The sequence below is a fragment of the Crocodylus siamensis genome, chromosome 5, assembly GCF_052110815.1.
Source record: "Crocodylus siamensis isolate JL-2025a chromosome 5, ASM5211081v1, whole genome shotgun sequence".
Classification (NCBI taxonomy): Eukaryota; Metazoa; Chordata; order Crocodylia; family Crocodylidae; genus Crocodylus; species Crocodylus siamensis.
Genome location: NC_143399.1, coordinates 67,102,898 through 67,128,458, shown reverse-complemented (window position 1 = coordinate 67,128,458; position 25,561 = coordinate 67,102,898). Strand labels below are relative to the sequence as shown.

At 45.1% G+C, this 25,561-nt stretch overlaps 1 protein-coding gene across 1 annotated transcript in view; it reads right to left on the bottom strand.

The window, feature by feature from the left end:
- Positions 1-20,875: 20,875 nt before the first annotated feature.
- The window catches only part of SLC25A24 (solute carrier family 25 member 24), a 37,153-nt gene continuing 32,467 nt past the window's right edge, over positions 20,876-25,561 (bottom strand). Inside the window, exons 9-10 of the mRNA XM_090048775.1 lie at positions 25,344-25,494; positions 20,876-23,656 (exon numbers count right to left, since the gene is read on the bottom strand). Of these exons, the coding sequence (XP_089904901.1) occupies positions 23,478-23,656; positions 25,344-25,494 (330 nt within the window). The 3' untranslated portion in view covers positions 20,876-23,477. The remainder of the gene's footprint in view (positions 23,657-25,343; positions 25,495-25,561) is intronic.

Sequence of the window (25,561 nt, the reverse complement as noted above, 5' to 3'; positions counted from 1 at the left end):
AATTGCTATCTTATAAGTAGACATATTTTTCTGGAATAAGAATGCCTTTTGTGATGTATTTTAATTGACCTTGCAAAGCCTGAAACTACTAATTGCTTCTGGATGGTATAGTAGTTCTGAACACACATTTCTTTAGTGTCTGTATTTGCATTTCTCCAAAGTTTCTAACAGCATGATTATAAAATACTGTAAATTAAAACAGCCTTTTAAATATTTTTTCTTAAACAAAAAACTCAACAAGTAGTTAGAAAATACCCCACTAGAAATTAGCCGATGAGCACTCTAAAAACAAGTATTAAATACATTTCCTGTTATGAAGTAGCTTTAGTTGTATTCCAACACTCAGAAACTTCTGCTATGTTTCATTGCTCTCACTTTTAAAAACAGTATTTTTAAAGGAGGCATGTCCTGAAGTTATACCCCCACCTATTTAAGAAACAAACGTAAAATCTTTTTTAAACTGACTAAACTAACTCAGGAAGTTTATTCTATAGCCTGTGTTTGCATCTCTTGTGCAGCTGTTAAGATCTGTTATCAGCTGCCTCACAATTGAGGAAGGTACTAAAGTCTAGTAATGTGAATTAAGAATGGAGTTGAATTTCTAGCTGCTGTCAGTTTTAGCCATGGTAATGACACTGTTAAAATCAGAAATAGCAGTATAATTCAAATGACTAAAACAGATAAAAGCTAGGAAATTTAGCTTCTAATAAAAATCTTCCAGGTATGACTTGTGTTCAAATCTCAATCAGGCAATTTAATAGCAATACCTCATAAAATTTAGACAGCATTTTTATGAGAGAGCCTGGAATAAGGCTTGTTACAAACACTAAAAGTTCTAATATTCTGCAGTAAATGTTTTAAATTTGTTTTAAATGTATAAACAACAAAATGTATAAACAATACTTTATTCAAATAGTCTCCAATGTATTTCAATGAGCTGGTTACCATATGTGTACAGTATGTGCCCTGCTCTCTCCACTGTTCAATTATCACAATTACCAAATGGAAACCAAACTGTCTAGTTGAATATGACAGGCTCTAGATTCTTACCGTGATTTGTCTTTGGATAAGGCATAGGCATGGGGGGGCGGGCAAGGGGCTCTTCCCCGTACCCCCACCACTGCTTTCCTCAGCGCAGCAGTGGGAAGGAAGAACGTAAAACAACCTTACACTAATTAGATGCCATACATGAGATATTATAATAAATGTATATCTAATTATTGGGGAATCATCTTAAATTTGAAGCATCTTGGATTTGAGTAAATAAAGTACATCTGTGGTCTTCAAATCTCAGCTTTGTTGCATTTGCTTTCTTCTATTTTCCTCCCATTATGTCCAAAAGCCTCTTCTCCTTCTGCTTGCCTAGATAAAGGGCCCCTTTCACAAATACCTTCAGGCATATTTAGTACTGCAGGAAGACAAGCTGAGACAGTAATGTAACTAGGGGTAGCCAAGCGCGACAAGTCCTAGGCGCCAATTTAGAAGGGATGCTATGATAGCCTGCACTGAAGCAACAAAAGCCTGAGCCTTTGTTATGGCAGCAGGAGCAAGGGTCTTTGAGTCTCCAGGATCAAGGAAGACTCACTTGGCACCCCCATGCCCTGCTCAAGGCACCAAAATATACTGAAAATGTCCAGTGCATTCAGTAGCTATTGTAATGCCACTAGTCTGCGCTAATGCCTACATTTTTAGACTAGAGGGATGTCTTATTGAAGTAAGAAAGCAGCTTGTGTTGCATCCTCATTCTAGCTTTCATTGTCTAGTAAGGCTTTCCATAAGGAGACCAGTTAACATATAATATGGTGGTGGTTTTGGTGATTCTTATGAATTTTATTTCACATAAGCTGTTGAAGAGCCAGATAAAATAACTTTGAATAACTCCAGACCCTCAGGACCTGAAGACTGAGGCCCAGATATTCTAACAGGCCAAACAAGGGAAAAGTGCCAATGCTGACAAAAAAAAATTGTCTCATATTAAAAATAAATAAATAAATAGAATAAAAATCAAAAATCACTTTTCAAAAATTGCAAAGGAACTAACTTACAGAAAGTAACTGAAAGCTGCTGAATCCAAAATATTTCTTTAAAAAAAATGAAAGGTCTTTTTTCAATGGGTTATTTCTTTACCATTATATTGTTTAAACACTTTTCATATTTAACTCCAGCCCTGGATGTCTTTGAATGATGTAAACTGCTATAGAATCTATTTGTAACTGTTAAGAGACATTGGTCCCTGGCAGACGTTATGCTTAAGATGTGATTAACCAGTCAATCACATCTTAAGTAGTAATCTGGATGCAGGTTAATGCAAAATGCATAACAACTTTGTGGCTGGTTTCCATCATGCCTGAAACTGTACATGTGGCCAGGCTGATTGGGGGCCCCAGCCTCAAGAGCGCATAGGCATAAAGGGCTCCCAGGCTCCCAAAGCTATGAGCGCCAATCAGCTGGCTGCTGCTCCCAGCCTCCCAGGCACATCAGAGCCCTTGACTCCAATCCAATCCTGAGGCTGGGAGCAGGGATCATCTGACTGGCTTCCTACTTGCTGCTGTAGGGGGAGCCTAGGATTATGATTAGGGACCTACCAAAATTGTAATTTTGTAGACTTCATGGATTTTGTCAAATCCCGTATTGCCTGCGAAATTGGGCAATGCCCGTGAAATCCTCAAAATCCACAGGAATAAAAAAAAACTTTCTGAAAAGAAAATGCTGGCTCCCCAGAGGGAATCAGTAGTCCTCAGGGTGCTGTGGCAGCCCACCAGGATAGGGAAGGGAGGTCTACCCACTCAAAGGGCTGGTGGCAAAATGGGTGCTGCCCTCACTGATGCTTGGCTGTGAGGGCTGCCTGTCATGTGGCCCCACCCCTGTCCACCAATCGGCAGCAAGGAGTGAGGCTGCATGAGAGGCAGCCCTTATAGCCAATCAGCAGTGAGGGGTGTGGCCGTATAACAGGCAGCCCTCCGCCAATCAGCGGTGAAGAGTGGGGCCACAGGGGCCCCTTGAACAATCAGAGGCACAGGGGGACCCACCGTGCTCTGCCCACAAAATGGCTGCCCCACCCCATGTTTTGCCTGTGAAATCAGAGGACAGGTGTCCTGAAATTGGTAGGTCCCTAATTATGATCTTAGATTTTCCCTGCACTGGCAATATGACACAACAGGAATCTGGTTCCTGATCCCACAGTTGCATCTCCTGCCACAGACATGTAACATGGCAGGAAACACAGTTGTTGAAATCGCACCTCGGATCCCATCGCGCCTTTAAGTAAATGTCTGTAAGGGGCCTTTAATATTCTTGGCCTCCTAAAACTTCACCATCTGGGAGTACAATCTTTAAAAAGGAGCCATTTGATTTACTTCTATCACCACTATGAGAAAGTTAGAATACTTATGGTCAGAATTTATCAAAAGCAAGCAAATTACAGCAGCCTTTTACTAAATCAACATATAACCAATAGAGTGGTATCTGAAATTATTCTCCTGCAATGTAATTTTGATAGGGCACAAAGTTGAACAGTTTGGGTGTTTTTGGTTTGAAGCAAGAATCCTTTTTACCCGTTTGCTCATTTGTGTTCAGCATTTAATCCCAGTTTTTGTGATGATGGTTTCCCATTTCTCCAAAATGCAAAAGGAAAATGGTCTAGATTAAAGAGGATTAGAACAGAAGATGCAGCCTTTCTGTGTGGTGGAGCACTGTAATTGTCATGGGCAGATATGAAAGACTGATTTTTGTGATTCTAGTCAACCCACAAGCAGTGTAAGATTGTATTTGATAAAATAATCCAATGGGTCTGATCCACCACATTTCCAATAAAATACCAAGCAACAAGAATCCCTGGGGAGCCTTTCATTATCAGGGAGATTTTCCTGACATTCAACTTAAAATTGAATTTGCTCACGTAGACCATATTTTCCCCTAGCCAACTATTGCGTCTGGTACCATTGTCAACCTTTCCCCTTCTGCTTTGTTATTTATACCCTCCATATACTGAGAGACCTTAATCTTCCACTTCATCACAGTGCAGGTGGAGTATTACATTTTATTTAGTCTTAAAGCTACTCTCTGAAATCCTTTAACCATTTTTGAGCCCTCCCCTAAGCTCCCTTCAATTTTTGGGCTTTCGTCTATTACTGGGTGATTGTTTCCTATATACAGGATAAAAAGGGGCAGCCTTGGAAAAGAGAGAGGTCTTACCAATGGAATTGCTTGTGAGGAGGAACCACTTATATGAGAAAGTTTGAAGGATCAGAACCTAACCTGTTGTCTGATAGCAGAACAGAAAGATAAATGGATAGAGGTCATTTAAAAAAAATTAAAACATGCTTGAAGTAGAGTGTGAAAGAACCAATTACTAAAACTGGGAGCGAGAGAGAGCAGAAGAAAACTAACTGGGAGTGAGAGAGAGCAGAAGAAAACTAAAGAGCTCCATCTGATAGAAGGAAACAGTTAGCAAGACTTTACTGGGCAGCTGTTATACATTTTTTTTTTTTAAGTGTGATATTCCACGGGTCCTCTAACTCTGGTATGGTAGCTACTGGTTAATTTTATTTCATCCCTTGTCCCTCTTCCCCTTTGGGAGAGAGAGGATGTTTGTATCTGACCGCATAGATACTGTCCTCCTTTTGGGTCATGGGCAATAAAACACTTGGCACTTTAATGAGTGCACATCATCATCCCACAGCAGACAGTCTGGAATTTAGTAGCAGTGTGCACTGCAGAGCATCTCTCAGCACTGAGAAAAGTTTGCCACCTACTGGAAAAATTGGGTCACTGAAAGAATTTGTGGTCCTTAGAGTACCGAATACGCTTTAATACACAAACACACCATACATGTAGATAGAAACCAACCTGCACCCTTCCAGCCCTAGTTCTCCATTGAACTTGAATGCCGATCATGTGTAGTGGAAAGTGGAGCTTCCATCCTATGATGATTTCGCTGATGATTGGCTATTTAGCCCAGAGCAACAATAGAACAAGAGGTGCTATTGCTAACTTTGATTTCAAGCCTGTGCTCTCTCTTCCTCCTCCTCCTCCTCCAAAGCTAGATAATGCTTCTAGGCCTTATTGTGGACTACTCCATAGTGTGAAGTGAGAAAAGTGGGAAAGCCTTGGCAAACATTTTGATAGCAGCATTATTAAACTGTAAGATGGAGGACTCCGCTATTATTTTGTAGCAGCATTGTTAAACTGGGGGAAGACTCCACTATTATGACCCTCTAAGTCAGAGGTTGTCAGTCAGGGGTATGCATAGCCCTGGGGGTACTTTGAAAGGTCCCGGGGGTATGCAGGGGTGTGCAGGGATGAAGCACTGCCACCCCTAGCCGTTGTCTCACAGGAGCAGGGCTGGGGTGGGGCAAAAGCAGGGCTGCACAGACACCATGCTTCTGCTGCTCCATAGCTCGCCACCCTCTCCCCCTGTTCTGTCTGGATGCTTGCCACGCCCCACCACCACCCCTTGCTCCACATCTAGCTGCTCGCCATCCCCTGCCTGCTCCGCATCTGGCAGCTTGCCATCCCCCCAGGATACACTTATTAAAAAGGGGGTTGCCAGGGGTACACTTATTAAAAAAGGTTGAAAACCCCTGCTCTAAGTGACTCTTCACAGCTGATCTTCTACAGCAGGGGTGGACAAAATACAGCCTACTGGCACTTTTATCCAGCCCACCGTGCCCACCAATGAACTGTACCCTGTCCAGCCCTTGTGCCCACAAGGGTGGGAGTGAGGTGCCCATGTATACATGCCCCCCCACCCCCGCCCAACATATCTATTGCACCTTCCTCCCACCCTCGTGGGTGGAAGGGCCCGGCTTGGCCAGCATGCAGCTTCCACGTGGGGCTGCTGCTGCAGCCACCAAGGACCTGCTTGTCTTCCCTGGCATCCTGCTAGCTCCTCCAGCAGGTAGGGAAGTGGTGGGGGTGGGGGCAGAACTGCAGCTGGGTGGAAGTGCAGAGCACGGGGCTGGGGCTGGTGGCAGCATGGAGCCCAATCCCATGGGGGATGGTGGCAGCAGAGAGCTTGGGTGGGCAGCATGTGGGTGTGACAGAGGATGGGAAGGGTATGGGGGCCACCCACACACTCCCCCATATGGCACACAGCCCCTACAGCAAGGGGCAGGGAAGGCAACCAGCTCCGACACATGGGACTTCCCTCCCATTGCCCTGCCCCCTGGTCGCCATCCTGTCCCAAAGTGGTGACCAGGGGGAAAGGCAATTGCCAAGGGGCAGGGATACCCATGTGGCCCTCAAAAACTCACCAAACCTCATTAAGTGGCCTACCCCTTTACAGGCCTCGTGAAGGTGTATTAGAGTGAAACTGAATTCCCCATTGTGAGAACAATTCTCTTTCCTTCTGTTCCACTAGTTAATGGGTAGCAAAGCTGTGTGTGTGTGGGGGGGGTGTTGATCTTCTGTTCAGGAAGCTTTGCAATTCTAGTTCACAAGGGTTTAAGAGACCCCATACTGAAGAGCAGGATACATAGAACTGTACTGCTCAAAATTGGTCTGCTGTAAACGTATGAGAATATTGCAGCTGACAAATTAAAAGGCATTGCTACACAAACAAACAAAAAGCTGAAAAGAAAACAGAAAATCAAGTTACTTTTGATAGAGTGTATGCCACTAAGACCGTTGCTTGCTGGGACAGCTCTACACTAGAAAGCCAGACCCCTTTAATTCCAGCTTGATTGCTTTGCTGCTGTCTGGTTGTTAGCACAATATAGCAGTCACTGTATTTACATAACAGAAAATTTTGTTGTGTGTAAAGTTTGTGTTCTTTGAAGAAACTATCCTCTCACTTGAAAAAAAAAAGTGAAATGCAGTTCCTTGGAAAATATTAATCTTTTACAGTAGCATGTAAAGATTCTTTCTAAGATCAGGGTTTCTTTCCCGTAGGCATGGAGAATGAACCACATAGAACACATTTTAAACAGTAACACCTTTGCTCCGGATGTCTAGGTCAAACAAAAACCATAGCTAGGGAAACAAGATTTACCTAAGGTTAACTTTAAAGCTGAAATCAGAATGCTGGTCTTGAAACTCAGACTAATGCCCCATCTACTGGATCACACTGCTTTCTACCAAAGGTGTTATACTATGGCAATGATTAGTATGGATGAAGTCCAGCAGAGCTGCGCGAAGCTTCAGTCGCTGATTCGATTCGACAGAGATTCGGCCCAAATAAGCAGCCTAATCTCCAAATCTGAATTGAATCAAGAGACCCTTTAATCTCACCAAATCGAATTGGAACCATCCAAATCAATTTGGAGAGATTCAATGATTCGGATATAGACACAGCTTTAAATGTTTTTTCTACATACCTCAAGGTACCAGTCATCTCATGAATGCTGTGATGGTGGGGTGGATAAAGTATCCCACGGGAGCGCAGGGTGGTCCCCAGCATGCTTGGCAGCAGGCCCAGAAGTGGACCAGAAGCACTTCCAGCATGGGTAGCTGGTGCCACCTTAGTCGGGGGGGCACATGTCCCCCCTGCTACCAGTCCCGCTGATGATCCTGTGGACCAGGGGCAGTCCTGCAGACTAGGGGTGAGGGAGTTCCTGCAGACCAGGGGGGTTGCCCCCAAGGCGATCCCACAATGGCCAATCGCTATGGCCGATCGTTGTGATGGCTGCAGCCAAACCTCATTAAGTGGCTGCTTAACTTTGGAGTGGCTCCAGCCACTTCTGGGAGCAAGTGCCGGCCAATCACTGCAACCACTCCCAGAAGAGGCCACAGCCACTCCTGGAAGTGGCTGCAGCTATCGCAGCAATCAGCTGGTGCTTGCGGGGGGCACTGGCAGTCCCACCTGCCCCCCCACCCATCATCTAAGTGGTTAATGCAGCCAGTCAGGGGGTGCACTGGCACTCTCAGGGGTGCATATGCACCCCCATGCACCCCCTACACATCGCCACTGATTTCCAGTCCACTTCCAGGTCCGCTGCAGAGCATACAGGGAACCCTCCCCACCCCCTGGCTCAGCAACTGGTGCTGAGTTTGGGCAGGCACCTGGGGTCCCCCATGGTCAATCACTGAGCTGGGAGGGTGCAGAGGGGCGTCTGCCATCGAGTACACGGTGCTACCCCCACTTCTGTGGGATGCTTCATCCACTCCACCATCTCAGCATTCATGAGCCATGCCTCGTACCTCGAGGTATGTAGAAAAATATTTAAAGCTGTGTCTATGACCAAATTGCTGAGTCTCTGAATCTTCAGATTTGGATTTGGCCAAATTGAATCAAGACAGTCATCCAAATCAATTCACTGAATCACTGTCCCCCGAATTGGCCAAAATCCAAATCAAATACGGCCTGCTTCACACACCCCTACTGTCCAGAAAGCCACACAGAGCATTAACTACCAGTCCACAACATCAGCAAGACTGCTGAACAAAATAAACTGCTCCTAAAGCTATTTTTCTCTGTAATATAATGAATATAAAAAACTAGGTTTTTCATGTTTCTGGGAATTGTTTTAAGATAGATATTCCCCATGAGGACAGTATGCAGTATTTATGGTTCAAGTCAAAATAACTTCAAGGAGATGTAAGGATGGATTGAAACTGATTTAGAGAGTCAGGGAGAAGAAAACTGAAATAACAGAATAAGTTCCCAAGAGAGAAATGCTACACTGCACTAATCTTCTTTTCTATGCTGCACAACTAGCAGATCCTTTCCCCAAACTCTGGCCAACGAGCAAATGCAAAAATCAAATATTTATGAGTCAAATATAGCAGATAACAACTGTTGATTCCTCTGTGCAAGTTACAGACCAGCTGCTTTCCTTTGGATAGGTTAGAATTAGAACACACAACACTTTTGCCACTATAACTTGCAATCTCAGCCTTGCAGAGGCTTGTCTGGGCAAGAGTAACAGCAGAAACAGCTTTCTGACAGAATTTACTACCAGTATTAAAACCAGACTAGGTGGGTTTATGACTTTTGCTGCACCATTAAGAATGCATCCCCTTGTTCATAGGCAAAGGAATGGAAATGCTGACAGAAAAAGGCCCTCATGTCAGAATCTGCAAATACAAAGGAGTATCAATGATCCACACATATTTGTCTGAACCATTCATTATCCAAATTAATACAGGACATGTAAAAATGTGCTTGTGGTACAAGTGAAAGCAACTAAGGGCCCCTCTAGACATTCAGGTAAGGCATGATACGATCTGATATGCAATCCACACATCTGCATGGCAGGAGGTGCGATTGTGGGATCCCGCATCACATCCTGTCACTAGAGACCTAGCAACATCGTGATTTTTCAGATTTCACGGGAAAACACAAAATCTGGCGCAAAAGCAGGCAATGTCTTTGAAATCCATGAAATCTGTGGGGGAAAAAAGAAAAAGAAAACTTACTGAAAATAAAATGCTGGCTCCCCAGAGAAAGCCAGCAGACCTCATGATGCTGCAGCCCAGCTGCATTGCCTGCAGTGGGTGAAGGAGGGAGAAGGGGCTGCCCCAAGAAGGGCAAACCAAGATGATGGCCACCACTATCCTTCTCTGCTGATTGGCGGGGAAGGCTGCCTGTCATGTGGCCTTGTCCTTCTGCACCAATTGGTGGTGAGGGGCAGGGCCACATGATAGGCAACACTTGCAACCAATCAGATAAGAGGTGGAGCCAATCAACCTCACAGCCAATCAACAGTGAGGAGCTAGGCACCCCGGGCCTCCCAGACTATTGGAAACATGGGGGACCCCATACCATGACTGGACCATGAATACAAAGGCTGGCCCCACGATCTCCCTGCAAAATCGGCCAGCCACCTCCTCGAGTTAAGTAGACCCCTACCTATTGCATCTGATTTCAGTGCAGCAGGGTGCCCTTCCCCTTGTACCAAGCAGCAGGCTCCTGAAGCTGGGGGTCCCACAGCTGTAGGAATTCCCACTCCTGCAATGGAAGCCCTATCAGCAGGGGCAGACCTGTGGGAGGGTGCAGTGGTCCTCCTTCCTTTCATGCCTTCTCCACCCAACGTATTTTTTCAACTATTTGAGTTGGTCTAATAAAAGATATCAGATTTACACAAAGAACCTTGTCTCCCTATGTCCTTAGACCAATACGGCTACAACCTATACCTGTGTAAAATTACTGCCTGGCACTCATTACAGCATTTCTATTCAGGCACCAGTGGGGAAGTCAGTTGACTTCATGGCTCATTATACTCTACCTGATTCCTTAAATTCTTCATTCTACAGGTGTTAATGACACTCTCTCCTTCCTTTATAGTCCTAATGTTCCACTAATTAAGCTATTCTTTCTTCTTTAATTGTGATGTCTGTTAGTTCTCCTCTTAATGTAGCTCCTATTTCATAGCCCTGAAGACTGGTTTGCACTCTAGCCAAAAACATTAACTCAGGTGTGGATAACTTTCAGTGAATCACTGGAGGCACTGTCAAGGTGCTCAAGAGGGCTAGATTTTGTTTTACAAATTTGAATAAGAGATGTCCACTTCTAATGACTACAGGACTAATGGAATATATTTAAATTATTTTGCCTAATTGGTTGTGTTTTTTATAAACAATATATGATATACCAAAGTTATATTTGCTTTTGCTGACATCTTAAACTGAATAATATAGCCCTAGGCTACTAGCTTCTAGTTTCCTTTTAATTTGATAGAATTATGCATTATGCTATATGTAATGATGCAACACATCATCTTCATCCCCTTTCCAAATCCCAGATTCACCTATGCACACAGCTACTGTAAAAAGTCATTCATAAACTATCCTGTACAGCTCAAATAATATGGGTGCATGTGAGTTTGGCTGCTCCTAAGGTGTATCCAGAATACTATAACTAGGCATTATCCAAGGACCACAGCAAAACTCTATAATGTACTGCTATATTGAAAAGAATAACAAACAAGAATACCCACTCCTGAGTCTGTAGCTGCAGGTATTCACAGTATACCTATGTCATATCCAAATACCTTAATAGAAGACAGAAGAAGCTGATAAACATGATATATTTAAAAAAAACAACAGAGATAGATATATATAGATATACACACACACACACACACACTTATATATAAGGTATCTGGTTCTAGGGTTTTGGCTTCATACATTCTCACCAGTTGTTGACTGGAGAACGCCTGATATGTCATATTGGGGGTAAATGCAGTCTTCAGTGAATTTGCCTTTTGTCCACCTTGGGTCCCTCTTTTGGGCCAGCTTACATCTGTTCTGCATCTGGTTCCCTGAAGGTCTTTTATGCCCAAGATATTAGGTAACCCAGGCTGATACGGGAGAAGGTAGCCTGTGGCTCTGGACAAACAGGTGTTCCTGGAGGTTGCAAAACAAGACCTTCTTATTCATTTTATCTGTAATTTGCACTTCTTCAACCTGAAAATACCAGTGAACAAGAGGAATCAGAAGAGCTAGGGTTTCATAGTTTCATAGTTTCTAGGGTCGGAAGGGACCTGAGTAGATCATCTAGTCCAACCCCCCGCCATGGCAGGAAACAATACTGGGGTCAAACAACCCCAGCAAGATGTTCTAGCCTAAACCTGCCCTCTGCCAGCTTGTGACCGTTATTCCTGGTCACTCCTGGCAGTGCACGGGGGAACAGGGACTCCCCCAATGCCCGCTGGTCCCCTCTGACTAGTTTATAACAGGCCACTAGATCCCCCCTCAGCCTTCTCTTTTGGAGGCTGAACAGGTTCAGATCCCATAGCCTGTCCTCATAGGGCCTGCCTTGCTGTCCCCTGATCATGCGAGTGGCCCTCCTCTGGACCCTCTCAATGCTGTCCACATCCCTCTTGAAGCGCGGCGCCCAGAACTGGACGCAGTACTCCAGTTGCGGCCTGACCAGTGCCACATACAGGGGGAGGATCACCTCTTTGGATCTGCTCGAGATGCATCTGTGGATGCATGCCAAGGTGCGGTTGGACTTCCTCACTGCCTCTCCACACTGCCGGCCCATGTTCATCTTGGGTTCTCCTCATCCATTTACCTATATGTGCAAAAATATTTATATATAAATTCTAATATTATAAAAGTTGACAAACAGCCAATCAGAGTGTGAAGAAGCATTTGGACAGGCGGCAGTGTGCCGCCATGATGGCAGGGATGGAGCAGCAACAACGGAGCAGACAGAATGGGGTGGCAATAATGGAGTGGAGGGGGTGGAGGCGAGGCCACCAGAGTTGGCCTCATCCCCTCCCCTTTGCTCCTTGGAGGTGACAGTGACAGTACAGGGGGGTGGGGTGGTGGGGTGGGGAACAGGGTCAGGACGCCACGGGGGGCAAGGCCATGGGTGCTGGCCTCAGTCTGCCCCTCCCCCCTCGCGTTGTTGCTGCCTGCAGGGCTGACGTGGCAGCAGTGGGGGGAGAAGCAGGCCGAACATGGTGGGGAAGGAGTGGGTGTGCCACAGCAGCAGTGGTGGCAATAGGGAGAGGGGAGGAATGGGTCTGGGCCCAATGCAGGGGCTGGGAAGCAGGCCCAATGTGGGGGGAGAAGCCAGCCCACTGCGGTGGGCAGGCAGCAACAGGCCCGACCCAACATGCCTCAATATGGCAGCAGCCTCCTCCCCACCTCGGGCCTGGGTCCACTCCTCCCCCACCCCCTTTCCCTGTATTGGCCCTGAGCCCACCCCACTCATTCCCCCGCCGCCACTGTGTCGGCCCGGGCCCACTGCTTCCCCAACTGCCGTACCGGCCAAGCTTCTCCCCACCCTAGGGCCCAGTTCTCCTGAGTAGAAATGAAAGTTCTTATTTCATAGGATTTCACAGAGGAGTCGATACATGGAAAGCTCCTCTGGGCAGTCAGTTCATAGCTGGTATGAAGCCTCTCACCTCCTGTGAGGATCTGTGATGATGCAAATTACCTCGAAACAAAGGCAGGAGCAGAATCTCAGGTTTCAGGTAGTCACAGTTGCTTCCTGCTTAGGAAAATATGCAGATTTCATTTTTTAAAATCGGCTAAAATTTGATATCTTCCATGTGTCCAGGTTGTAGCCATATTGGTCTAAAGGAAAAAAGCAATCAGGGCTCATAGTAGAGAAATCCTATGAAATATGAACTTTCATTTCTACCCAGGAGAACTTTTACAATCTTTTCTCCAATGCCCAATGAAGGGTGTTTGTGCTTGAAAGCTTGCAATTAAGAATTTTTTTGCAAAAATCTTGTTTGTCCAATAAAATATATCATCTCTACTACAAGCCCTGATTGCTTTTTCCTCTAGACCAATACAGCTAGAACCTGGATACCTGACTCATCCCTATCACCCCCACACACCCTGGACAAGCCACTTGTGACTCTGTCCCATGCTTCACCCCAGCTGGGCAGTGCCTGCCCCTGCTCCAGCCCTAGTCCCAGCTCCACTCCCTCCCTCACCACAGGCAACTATGGGAGCAGGGCTATGCAGGGGTGCTGCAGCCACTTCAGAATTCACTGTAGCACCCCCAACTGCCCCTCCCAGTGCTGCTCCCACCCGCCCCAAGTGCAGCCCATCCCAGCTCCCCCGCCCCCAGGAAGAGCCCAGAACAGCCCTGGCCCCAGCCCACAGCTACAGCCTGTCTCATGCAGATGCAGGGGAACATGGCCCCCCATGCCCTCCTGGGGTGCGCATAGTGGCGGGAGGCATCCGATGTCCTGCCCCCTGTCCCAGCCCTACTCCCTCACCCACACCCCTTCCCCCACAACAGACTTACCAGTCAGACCCAGCTGCTCTCCATGTGGCTGGACTGTTCTGTGTACCCCCTATGAGCCTTTTAAATACCCCTAGCTGTACACGTACCCCTGGTTGACAACCACTGGACTACAGCCTTACACGGCAGCACTAATACCCGCTAAGGCCAAGCCAGCAAGCTGAATCAGGAAACACCGCAGTAGCTCAGGGAGACATGTGACCAGCACGGGACAGGGAGGTACATAAACACAGGCCCTGAGCCAGGAGGGTCAGTCCAGCCCTGGAGCCTCCTCAGGCTAGTGTTCCAAAGCAAGGGGAATGCACAAGCTCTGCTACCTGGCGCTGGGGCTGGCTTGAGGAAGGTGAACAGAAGGCTGGAGCCCTACAGGGGAACATGGTCTGGGGCACAGTGGGCCTAGGCTAAGGAAAGCAGCAAGTGAGGAAAAACAAGTGGGGGAGGGGGAGCTGAGGCTGGAAAGGCTGAGTCCCAACAAGGGTGTAAAGGCCATGGTGATAGTGCAGAGCAGCTGCAAGTCAACCCAGAAGCAGTGGTGACGAAGCTGTGCCACAGCCCAGCGTGGCGCAAGCTCTGGGCAGCTGCACCAAGAACTTCCCAGTTGTGGTGAGGGAAAGGTGTGACTTTCCACCCTCCCCCTTATCCCCACAACCACACAAAACAACAGTTTCTGGAAAGCCCAGAGCTAGCGTGGGGCATGTGGTGTTGGGGCTGTGTGCACTGGTCTCCACCACTGCTGTGGAGCTGGGGACAGCAGAGGTGGCAGCTGGAAGGAGCTGCCCCAGCCCTGCTGCATGCCCAGGGGTGGCAGGATGCTCCATGGCTGAGCAGTGCAGAGCAGGCTCGGCAGGCTGAGGCTGCGCACCATTGGTGGTGGTGGAGAGGTGCTGCAGGGCAGATGGGCTCTGGGCTGTTGCTGGGTGCTGATAGGCTCAGAGGGGCACATGTGGGGGGCTTCCATTCACACCCCACATACCCTCAAACCGTCCCCCACTAACCCCCACAACCACACCCTCTCCCCCACACAAGCACACACCCCACAAATAGTGTACCCACACACATACCTGCATGCCTCTGGGGTGAGCCCTGCTCACTGTTACATACACACACCCCACCACACACACACCCCATGCCCACCCACATCCACACTCACACACACACATATACCCCCACAGCTCTACACAAACCCCATACCCACCCACAATATACAAAAGAAAGACTTCATTTTGAGCTATTATGCAATCACTTGTGTATATACAACACAAACACACACAAGTCAGGACAAAAATATATTTTTAAATAAACATTAAAAGGGTTGGGGTTTTTTTTTAGTATATAATTTGCTCTCACCATTCTGGGACAGCCACCAGCAGCACCAGGGTTCAGGTTTCCTGGCTACTCCCTTAACAGGCTCTTAGAGTTCTGCTCATCCAGAGCAATCCTGCACCTTGCTTCTGCATCCACTGGGTGGAGACACAGCACCACTAAGGGACTCAGGCTTATTTCACAGAGGATTGTTCTTCATGTGAACAACCCATTTACTGCAATAGCTCTTAAGAACTGGAGCGTCTTTTCATGTAAGGTACTCATACCCTTCAATATTTCTTTCCTTTTTGTGCCCTAAAATCTGTAAGTCTGTTTCCAGTAGGGAACAGCCATTCAAATAATCTCTGTGATTCTTTGAAATAGATTGGTCTCTTCTTTCCCTGCATCTGATCCAATTCATTTTCGTTTTGCAGTAATGCAGAAGACCTCAAATTAAAGTATCAGTTACACAGTCTGTCTACATGTGGCAACAGATGCCTAAACAAAGGCACCAAGACCTTTTGCATTTTGGGGGCTTTAAAGCATTTGATTTTGGAAACTTCAGCTTCATGATAAAAGTATGGTAATAAAGGTTTTTGGACTGGATACTTTCCCCGTGGGGAAATGTATGAGAAATAAATGTTAGGAGAAAAAATAAGGCAGTCAAAACCCAGAATTCCATTAATATTTTCAAATGCATTTCCTTTCTGAATCAGAGTTAAAGCAGATACTGTTGACATTACTTGGGAAAGAATTTCTGAGTAAATTTAATTTGAGAGAAAGTTCAATTTAGGAATCTGGACTATCAGCTTGGATTTTTTAAGTTCCATTTAAATCTCTCGTTTGTGGGTTTTCACTTGAACTTTTTTTTGCATTTTATAACATGTCATAATGGAGCCAGATAGAAAAGGCACCCCCCCAAAACAAACAAACAAACCAAAAAAACCCTCCTCGTGTTCCTTTACCGTTTCACTTCAGTTACCTCTTTAAAAAAACAAAACAACCCCCACCAAAAAAACTGGCAGACAGGAGCTGGGGTGAGAAAGGGAAAGTTTACAAAAGTGTTGCAGGGTGACCTACCCTCAGCTCTCCATTCCCAGATCTCAAAGAACAGACAGTTCCCTGCTCTCCCTGTTCTGAAACAGCCCCAGGCAGCACCAGGAACCATGACTCCGCATTTACAAACTACCTTGATATCTTTTTAAATAATTTATCAGCTTCAGCAGGCCCAACTCTGAAGGGGAACCTGCAACAAAGAATTCACCTGGGAAAACACCATAGGAAATGAATCATCTGAGCACACAAATAAAAACGTTCCAGCCTTCACCTTCTCTCTCATAGGAGACATTTAACTTTGTTTTCTTATCCACAGATCGTGGGAAATGATCTTTCCACCTGGTTTAGCATGAGGGAGCACTGCATCTACATTTGCCATGGTTTCCTGAAAGATGTGAATACACTACAGAACGTACAGAGGAATGCAATGATTGGAGATCTGTAAAACATGACTACTGAGGGAAGAATTGGGATTATTTAGTCTAGAGGAGAGAGGACAGAGAGGGTATTTGATTCTAGCCTTCACATCCAGAAAGTGTTGATCTAAAAAACAAGCACATGCACAAAAAAAACTTCCCACCCCCCTTGTCAGGTGGATCTCATTTCTTCTCAGCAGTCCTTCCTGGAACACCATCCCTGGGCAAAGAAACCAAAGCCCTGCTGCTATCAGGAGATGGGATCCATCTCAGCAGAACTGGAGGTATCTGGCCAACCTAGTAAGGAAGGCTTTAAACTAGGTGCCCTGGTCAGTGGTAACACCCAGGGGTGCTTAGGCAGTGGGCAGGGGATGCAGGCAGGAGCAAAAATGGCTGCAGGGGGGTCCCTCCCCAGTCACTGACTGGTCAGTAGGGGGGCACGTGCCCCCCCCGAGTAAGGTGGCACCAGTCACCCACCTCCCCGTAGGACTCCACTCAGCTTCCTGCCATTCTGACATGGATCCATTTATAAATTACCTTTTTCTTGCACCAATTGAGCCAATTGCCTATCCATCTTACAGTAGTTTTGTCCAGCCCACCTTTCTCCAGTTTGTTTATGAGAAGGTCATGTGGGACTGTCTCAAAAGCCTTGCTGAAGTCCAGGTACACTAGAAGCCCTAAGTGCAAGACACAGGATATCATAATACCTTTCTGCTCTGCACTGGTTGGGCCCCATCCAGAGTATTGTGTATGCTTCTGGGCTCCAAGTTTCAAAAAAGGATGTGGAGAAGTTAGAGAGGGTCCAGAGGCAGGTGACAATAATAATAAAGAACTTGGAAGGCAAGTCATACCAGGAGAGGCTGAAAAACCTAGGCATATTCAGTGTGGAAAAGGTACTTAAAAGGTTAAAGCACCTAGCAGCTCTCAGGGATGCTCATGGCACCCCTGGGTGTTCACACTAGGTTAGTATCCCTGCTGTTTTCTAGAACTAGCTTCAGTTTCTCACCTGCCATATCACTGCTGGTCAAGTTTCTCCATATATTAGGAGGTTGGCTTCAGAAACTGGAGTTAGGCCTTTGGGGTGCCTAACTCCATGAGCTGGGAGGCTGCTCCGATGCGCTGTAATTACAGCGTGTCAGAGCAGACTCAGTTGAGTCCACTGCAGCATGTTAGTTAGTGTGCTCCAGCCAGCCTCCGCATCTTGTGAATCGGCATCCCCAATCTTCAAAATGGTGGCAGGAGCACTTTAACTACAGCTTGTTCAACAAACTTTAGATAAAGCACCATTTTGAAGGACACATTTTGGGGACACTGATACACGAGAAGCTATGGACACTTTAATTAGAGTGGCTCTCGGAGATGTTCTATTTAAAGCCCTCCCCCACCCATCCCCCCCGAGCACATGTAAAAACACCCTTGGTGCCTGCGCCACCCTGATCATCATCAAGTTGCCAGTCTGCTCTGATCCTTATATGTTCACTCAAGCAGGGCTTCTCACTCAGTCTCCTAGAAGCTTCAGGCTCCCCACTCTCTCTCCCTACTTTGGACTTAGGGCCCTCTCCCAGTTTATCGTCTTTTACCAGACTCAATTCCCCCATATATTGGCAGTGCCTCCCCAGTTGCCCTCACGATCTCTATCTAACCCTACAGCCACAACACATTAATATAGATAAACATACACAAACTACTTAACTTCCATGCAGGATCACTGCCTGTCTTCCTTTAGCCCCTGTGGTCTGGAGTTCCTCCCCAAGCCTTACAAGGGCCAAAATGAGGCCTCACCCAGGGGTTTTGGCCTTATAAGGCTCTAGCTATATACCCTTGGTTCACCTGTCTGGCTTTTTCCCCATCAAGCCTGTTAGAAATGGCATGGAGCCCCTGCAGCCTCTGTGTTGTAGGTTCTGATTTTGCTTCCCACACAGGGCAGAGCAGCTGCTTCTCTCTGTGGCAACTGTCAGTCCTCCTGGATCACGGTGTTTGCATGAGGGCCACCCAGACTTTTGATGCATATGCCTGGGCAGGAATTTTTTTTGGAGGAGTGGAGGCCATCCAGACCTTCCATCCTCCCTTTAGGCCAAGGAGACAGAATCCAAAGACCAGACTGAGTCCAGATGTTTCGTGCCTCCATGGCTGTAGTATGAGTGTCTGGGAACAAACCCAGGTTGCTTCTCTCAGAGCCTCTTAATTCCCAAGTCCCTGTAGAGTCCTGGAGACAGCCTGTAGTTCCCCGACCCTCTCCTCCTTAGTAATGGGGTAGCAGACCCATGATGGGGACATGAGAACAGTCTTAAAATACTTGAAGGGCTACCATAAAGAGAGAAAACACCTTTTCCCTCTTGTTGCAAAGCAGGACATGAACCAATGGCTTGAAGTTGCAGCAAAACAGGTGAAGCAGTGGAATAGAATAACCTACTAAAGAAGTAGTTGAATCCCCATCACGGGAGGTGTTCAAGAGGAGGTTGGACAGGTATTGAGTTAGGGATGATGTTGGAATAGCTATACCTGTGTTTGACTATGGGTATTTAACATGCTTCTGGGCCTTACTTGGCTAAGAGATTAGACAATGGATTTATATGGGATGCTGTAGATAGGGATAATCAGGCAGGAGGTTGGACTAAATGGCCTCTGAAAGTCCCTTCCAACCCTACTTCTCTATACTATGATTCTAGGCTTTGAAGCTTGCCATTGACATCCTGATGTCTTGGAGACAGTTACTTACCATTTCTGTGCTTCAGTTTCTCCAACTGTAAAGTGATAGTAATTATCTCCATCTTGTAAAATCTACAGATGAAAAATGCCCAAGTGTACTGCAGCTTAATCCTTAGAATATTGTTTCTATATATGTAAGGCATTCCTTAAGCTGTTTTAGAAAATATTCATCAAACTGCAGAATGTCAGATATAGAATATAATGTAAACAGACAGAAGAAAAAGAAATGCATTTCACTAAGGTCCAGAATTCAGCCAGTTTACAAGGAAAAGTAGGAAACTATGTGCATGGCATCTGCTGGTAGCCTCACAAACCCATCAGTGACATAACTTCAAGCCTGAAATCAGATATGCTTCCATTTGGTCACTGTGCGCTTGTGCAAAGATTCAAGCAGATGCATATTAACTTCTAAAGAGCTGCATGTGGCTCCAGAACTGCAGGTTGGCCACCCCTGGTCTAGACAGTCCCCAAAACCTGATCCTCTGATCCCTGCCCCCCAGACACTCATCTGCATCCAGCTGCCAAGTCTGCTCTCAGGATCCTGCCTGGCTGGGTGTCTGTGCTTGTGCATGTGTGCGTGCAGCCTGGCAGCAGTAAGAAAGAGGGGCCGTTTTTCCCCCAGCATGCACAGCCAGGCACACAGCAGAGTGGGGAAGAGTCACTTTCCCCCCCAGTACCAGCAGCGATTAACGCTCGTTAAAAAAAAATAACAGATTAATGAGTTAATCACGCTCATTAACAGCAATTAATTGACAGCCCTAATACTGATATATTTATACGTACTAATTTGTTTACTGGTTTGAGGAGAAGCTGATATTCTTTTCCATCATACATTCAAGTCCCATCTCACAAAACATTCAAGTTCATGCTAGATAGCAGAACTATCAATATACAAACAACATTACATTTCCTGCCATCATCTCCAACTTCACCATAAAACAGGTGGGACATTTTGTATCCTTTTCCGCAGTCATGACTGAGTCTGTCCCATAACAGCCCTGAATGTTCATGCATTTGTGTCTCAGATAGAACTGAACGATAAAATGGCCATTGAATTAGGAATCACATTCATAGTCCTTAACTCATCCCTAGTATATAAGAAAACAGTCAGTACTAAATCTTTTTAAATTGTTTAGAGGTATAGATGACAAAAGCTGTTCAAATTTGGGACTTTTTTCTCTCTGAAATATTGGCCTTAAAAAGGGTAATGAAGAGGTGATGCAAAGAACTGGGGATTGAAAAAGGAACTCTTAATTCTGGCTGCTTCCTCACTGCTTAGCCCTGCTACCTGTACAATTAAGCCAGCAGCTCTGAAAAAGCTTTGTATTAATCCTTTGATTACTGGATAAAGCACTGAGTTATAACAAGCATCAACCATGGCAAGTAACTCTTACATGTTCAGTGGCTCTGATGGGTAAACTATAGCTCTATCTGCAAGCATAAGCAACATCAAATCTTGGTTTTAATCATCTCCCTTGATCCATGTTAATGCCTGGAACTAGAGCGACAAGATATTACATAGTCTCATATATCTTAATTGTCCTACAACCGTTGATTCTGTAGTGTAGGCCATAAATAATGCTCCAAAATTCCAAATTATGCATGCAAATAATGTTCTTAATACTTGTTTTCTGAACAGCTATTTTTATTTTGACATTAACATACACATACATGCTGGAGTAAGGGAAGTTGTCACCTTTACATATCCTTATTGAGCTACAAAATATTTACACAAGCCAGATTAGGAAAAAGACATTTATTATAAATTGGTAGATTTACAGATCTATACAAGTAAACATCAGGGTTTTTGTTTTTTTTAAAACAGGCTAAGAGTATACAATTTGAACACAGCCCTTTGAAGGCACATTGTGAGAAGCTACAGCTCAAGTTGCATGTATTCCCAAAGTCGAAAATATCACCGCTGCAATTATCACTCATAATAGCACTTAAATATTAACTTAATGGACAGCATCTAGTAGACAGACACTGCTTAGGTCATCTTCACATTGCACACTGAATACACCTACTATAAGGTTATGGTCAAACAACATGATTGAGAAACAGAATTGATCTTGTAAATCACATGTAAATACAGAGAAAGCAGTAAAGAAAAAGACATTCAGATCAGAAAGATGTGGCACTCAAGTACTATGATTGGTGTGAAGTGATTTACTCTTTGGTTTTTAAAATAAATGCAGAACATGGAGGTTTCCCTAGAGCAGGGGTTTTCAACCTCTTTCCATCATTGTAGCCCCAGGCAGCTGGACATGGAGCAGAGTAGCTCAGCCGCCGAGCAGGAGGGTGAGGATGGAGTGGGGGTGGCACGCAGCCAGATGTGGAGTGGCAGGGCGGGCTAGGAGCAGCAGGGAGGCTGCAGCACAGGGCGGTGGGAAGCAGCTGCAGCCACCATGTGCAGCCCACAGGGGCACCACTGCCCTTGCCCCCCTCCCATCCCTGCCCACCTGCACATACCTCCTAAAGCCCCCCAAAGTACCGCTACCCTAGAAGACTCATTGAGATCAAGTTAAAGCCAGAAAAAGCTGCCATTTTAAAACATCAGACATGGGACAACTGAAAATACATTGCAGCTGGAAGTTGCATTGACCACAGATTCTCTTTAACAGATTGTATTACTTGAAGGACACAGCTCAAGTCCTTATGAAAATTATAGCCCTGATGCTACAATTGAGACAAGGCAGACCACTTGCTGTCACACTGAGGTTGCACTGACAACAGCGAGGCCAAGTATGCAAGTAGGTTCTGCTCAAACCAACTCAATTTCAGGGTGCAAGACAAAGGCAGCAAACTGAGACATAGCTGTTAACAACTCAGGAATGACAAAGGTTACCTCTGTGCCTATGGTATGGATAGGCTGGAATTCTGCCTGTGACTCCGTTCCCTAGAATTCTTTGTGCCAATGTTCAGGCTAGCAGGCACCTGAAACAGGCCTTAAAATGAGGAAGCCATTCAGGAAGTGTGTATATATAAATATATGTATTCCTGATACAGGGGAAGTTGGGAAACGGTGACTCATTAATAAGCAAATGCATAAGCTGTGGGTGATTTGTTGGGATCTTTGCTTGTTAATAAGAGAAGCCTGAGGTTTGCTTTAACAGCCACTCAGATAAACTAGTCTTTTTCTGGTGCTAATACCACACCCTGAGCTTGGAGATGGATCCAGAGGCACGGGAGTGAATGTGAGCCCTGGATTATAAACAGTACTTCTCCACCTAGAAGGATAATGCTTAAATTTCAACCCGTCTGGGGAAAGAAAAAGGGATTTGTCCTAAAGCATTAACAAGGAAAGCATTCCCAGCCCCACTAAGGCAATCATGATTATCCCTGAGCTGTTGGCTATGGTGACTGTACTAACAGGAATGTATGAGTATAAAAGCAAGGCAGGTGGCATCAGTGTAATACTGGATATATTCTTTACCCTGAAATTGCAATTCTTAGTTCACAACTTGCAAGACTTGGAATCAGTGTGATCCAAAAGTTATTTTATGCTGTTATATGTTAGGATGTTATAACAATTGCACCAGGAAGCAAGACTGTCTTGATTAATGGTATCAGTATTTACAAATGAAATGGAAAGCAACCCAGTGAAAAACCTATAAAGGTCTTAACTGGACCATCAAAAGAAATAGGATTTGACTCAGCTTGAGGTATTCTAATACCATGGAGCAACATCTTCCCATGTGTTCATTTGTTGAAATATAATCCAAGAGTTTTCTCTTCAAGGAAACAAAATGATTGGGACTAATTTTTAAGCATTATTCTTTCTTGCCTGCATCTAAACCAATGTGTTTTTGGTCCTGTGCTTTAAAACAGGACTTTTTTGTTTTTTTAAATATACCAAAAAGCAGTATTTTCTTTACAGAAGATAAATACAAAAGGTCAGTTGCGAATTGGTTGAGTATTCGCAGTGTAAGCAGGACAGCATAAATTTGAATTTTGTAGTACAAATGCATATAAAATTTATCCAAGTTAGGCTTCACCCCAGTTAAGTACACAGTAAGGGGATAAGAAAATGAAAGCTCGGAGCTAAACTACAGATGATTTCCTCATAGTGTTTTAACTGGTAACTGACTAAAGATGCTGTGTTTCTTGATTTTTATAATTCAGGGACATATTTTTAAAGTGCAAGGGCTGCTAGCTATTTTGGAACAGTGGGATGGAAACTAATGGCAGTTTCTTCCAACTTGGGGGTAGAAGTGAAAAGAAAAAGCTACAGAATTTTTGCACAAAGATCTGTTCTCCAGTTAAGAGAAAAAAAATCAAAAAAACATTTCAGTTTGAATCTTCCTGTCAGGGGTAAAGACATCTCCCCTTTTTTCTTGTGCTCATGCTATTCCAAAATTTTGCTTCATTTTTTCATATACCACATAGCTAATGCTGACAGCTGGAAGCACTTTCATGAAATTAGGAGTTATGCCTCTGTACAGTCCTTGGACCCCTTCTGCAGAAATTATTTTTTGAAAGAGAGCAACCATGTTTAGCTGTGGGGCTCCTTCCACTGAGGCTAGAAAAGGAAAGAATTACAACGAGGTCAACCTCCATCAAAAATTCCATTAACATTATATAAACATTAACTTATAAAAACGATCATAATACAGGTGTCTGGCTAGGGTTTGGAGAGCTGGGCCAGGCCCACAAGACAAGGGGGCTCCATTCCCACCCCCACCTCAGCTCTAGCCATTCAGTGCAGCTGCAGCTTCCTCCGCTTTCCCCTCCCCACCCCCTGACAGCCCAGTGGGCAGGGCTGGGCTGGTAGCACCACCCGCTGCACAAAAAAATTACCTTAGAAGGAACACAAGTTCCCTTAGGTGCTCTGCTTTAGAGCACCTTAATCTAATACCTCATTTGACCAGGGTTATTTTTTGTGTGATCAGTCATTTTAAAACACTCTGCAGCCATGCACGTGTGTTACGTCACAGCGGTAGAGCATGTTCAGGGACCTGTCACTTGTGTATGTGCCCTTTGTGAATCATGTAGGTGTCTGCACACCTAGTAGTGCTAATACTGTGCAACACCCTTAAAAGGATGCTGTGGCACCCCTGAGTGCCATGGCACTGTGATTGAGAACCACTGCTCTAGTACAGCAAGCAAGTGTGCTCCAAAAAGGGAGTTTTGCTGCTGGAATACTTTTGAGGACTATGGGCTTCATATCTAGTTTTGGGGTAGGCCTGTATCAGCTGAAGACCGTGGCTATGAAACTCCCTCCATGAAACACTCCCCAGGGAGCAAATTCCTAGCAATGTGTTGTCCAAGTCTCATTTGTTTTACTTCCATTGCTGGGGGAATATATTTCATTTTTATAAATTTCTGTCATCTCTCTTCTTCCAATCTAGATGGATCAGTTAGTAACTGATCTCTTTCAGTGGTGGTCTTCTTTTCCTCAATGGTCACAGATTCCTTAGTTGGTTCCTTAGATAGTTCCTCTATCATGTAGTTGGTCTCGTTAATACTTTATTGGACTTAATTTTTTTTTTTTTTAAGAAATGGGTGTTTTGCTTTTACTAAATAGTGCTTGGGGCTGGAGCTCCATAAACAAGTTAAATTTTGAGAGGGAATATACATTATCTTTATAAATACATTGGGATGGTTGGAGGAAAACAGAGAGAGAAAAAATACAAGCGTAATAATGATACTGGTAAAAAGACTGAATGGATATAAATTGGTCATGGGTAAGTTTAGACTAGAAATCCAGGAGGTTTCTAACCAGACCACTGAAGACCTGGAAGGGCCTTCTGAACAAGATGCTGGGAACAAGGAATACAGTGTTTCAAGATTAAATTTGCATAAAAAGTCTATGAATGGATTGGTATGGTAAGATAGGAATCATCTTGGAGATAGTCATTAACACTTCTAATATGAGGCTTTGGGTGTTCAATTTGCTAATATCCCCAAGAGGGGATTGAAAGGACATTTGATCACTGTGTGAGCTAACTGCATGAGGAAGCCATTAGGTGGCAGGGGCTTTGGGTGGCAAAGTCAGGTGCTCATGGTGTGTGAAGGACCTCTAGGTATAGGTTAGAGTAGAAAGTGGTACAGGGTTTGAGAATGTTTTTAGACAGTAAGTGGATATTGTACCCTGGGTGGTTTTTGCATTGGAGTGAAGGCTTGTGATACCTCAGGAGTCTTATTTTACTTTTTTAAAAAATCTCTGCTCCTGTTGGGGCCCAAGGCACTGGTACCATGAGACTTACCTTGAGCCTGCATGCGAGTCCTGATAAGTGCAAGAGGGTAGCTGGCTAACTGACCACAGGTGCTGGAAGCAGTACCACATCCCAGCAACACAAGGACACCAGGATTAGCAGAGTCTGATGCATAATGTTCTAGCCATGTATTCTTCAAAGCCTGCCATGAAAATAAAGTATGGATTTACATGGAATGTACATAAAACTTTATAGGGAGATAGTTATGC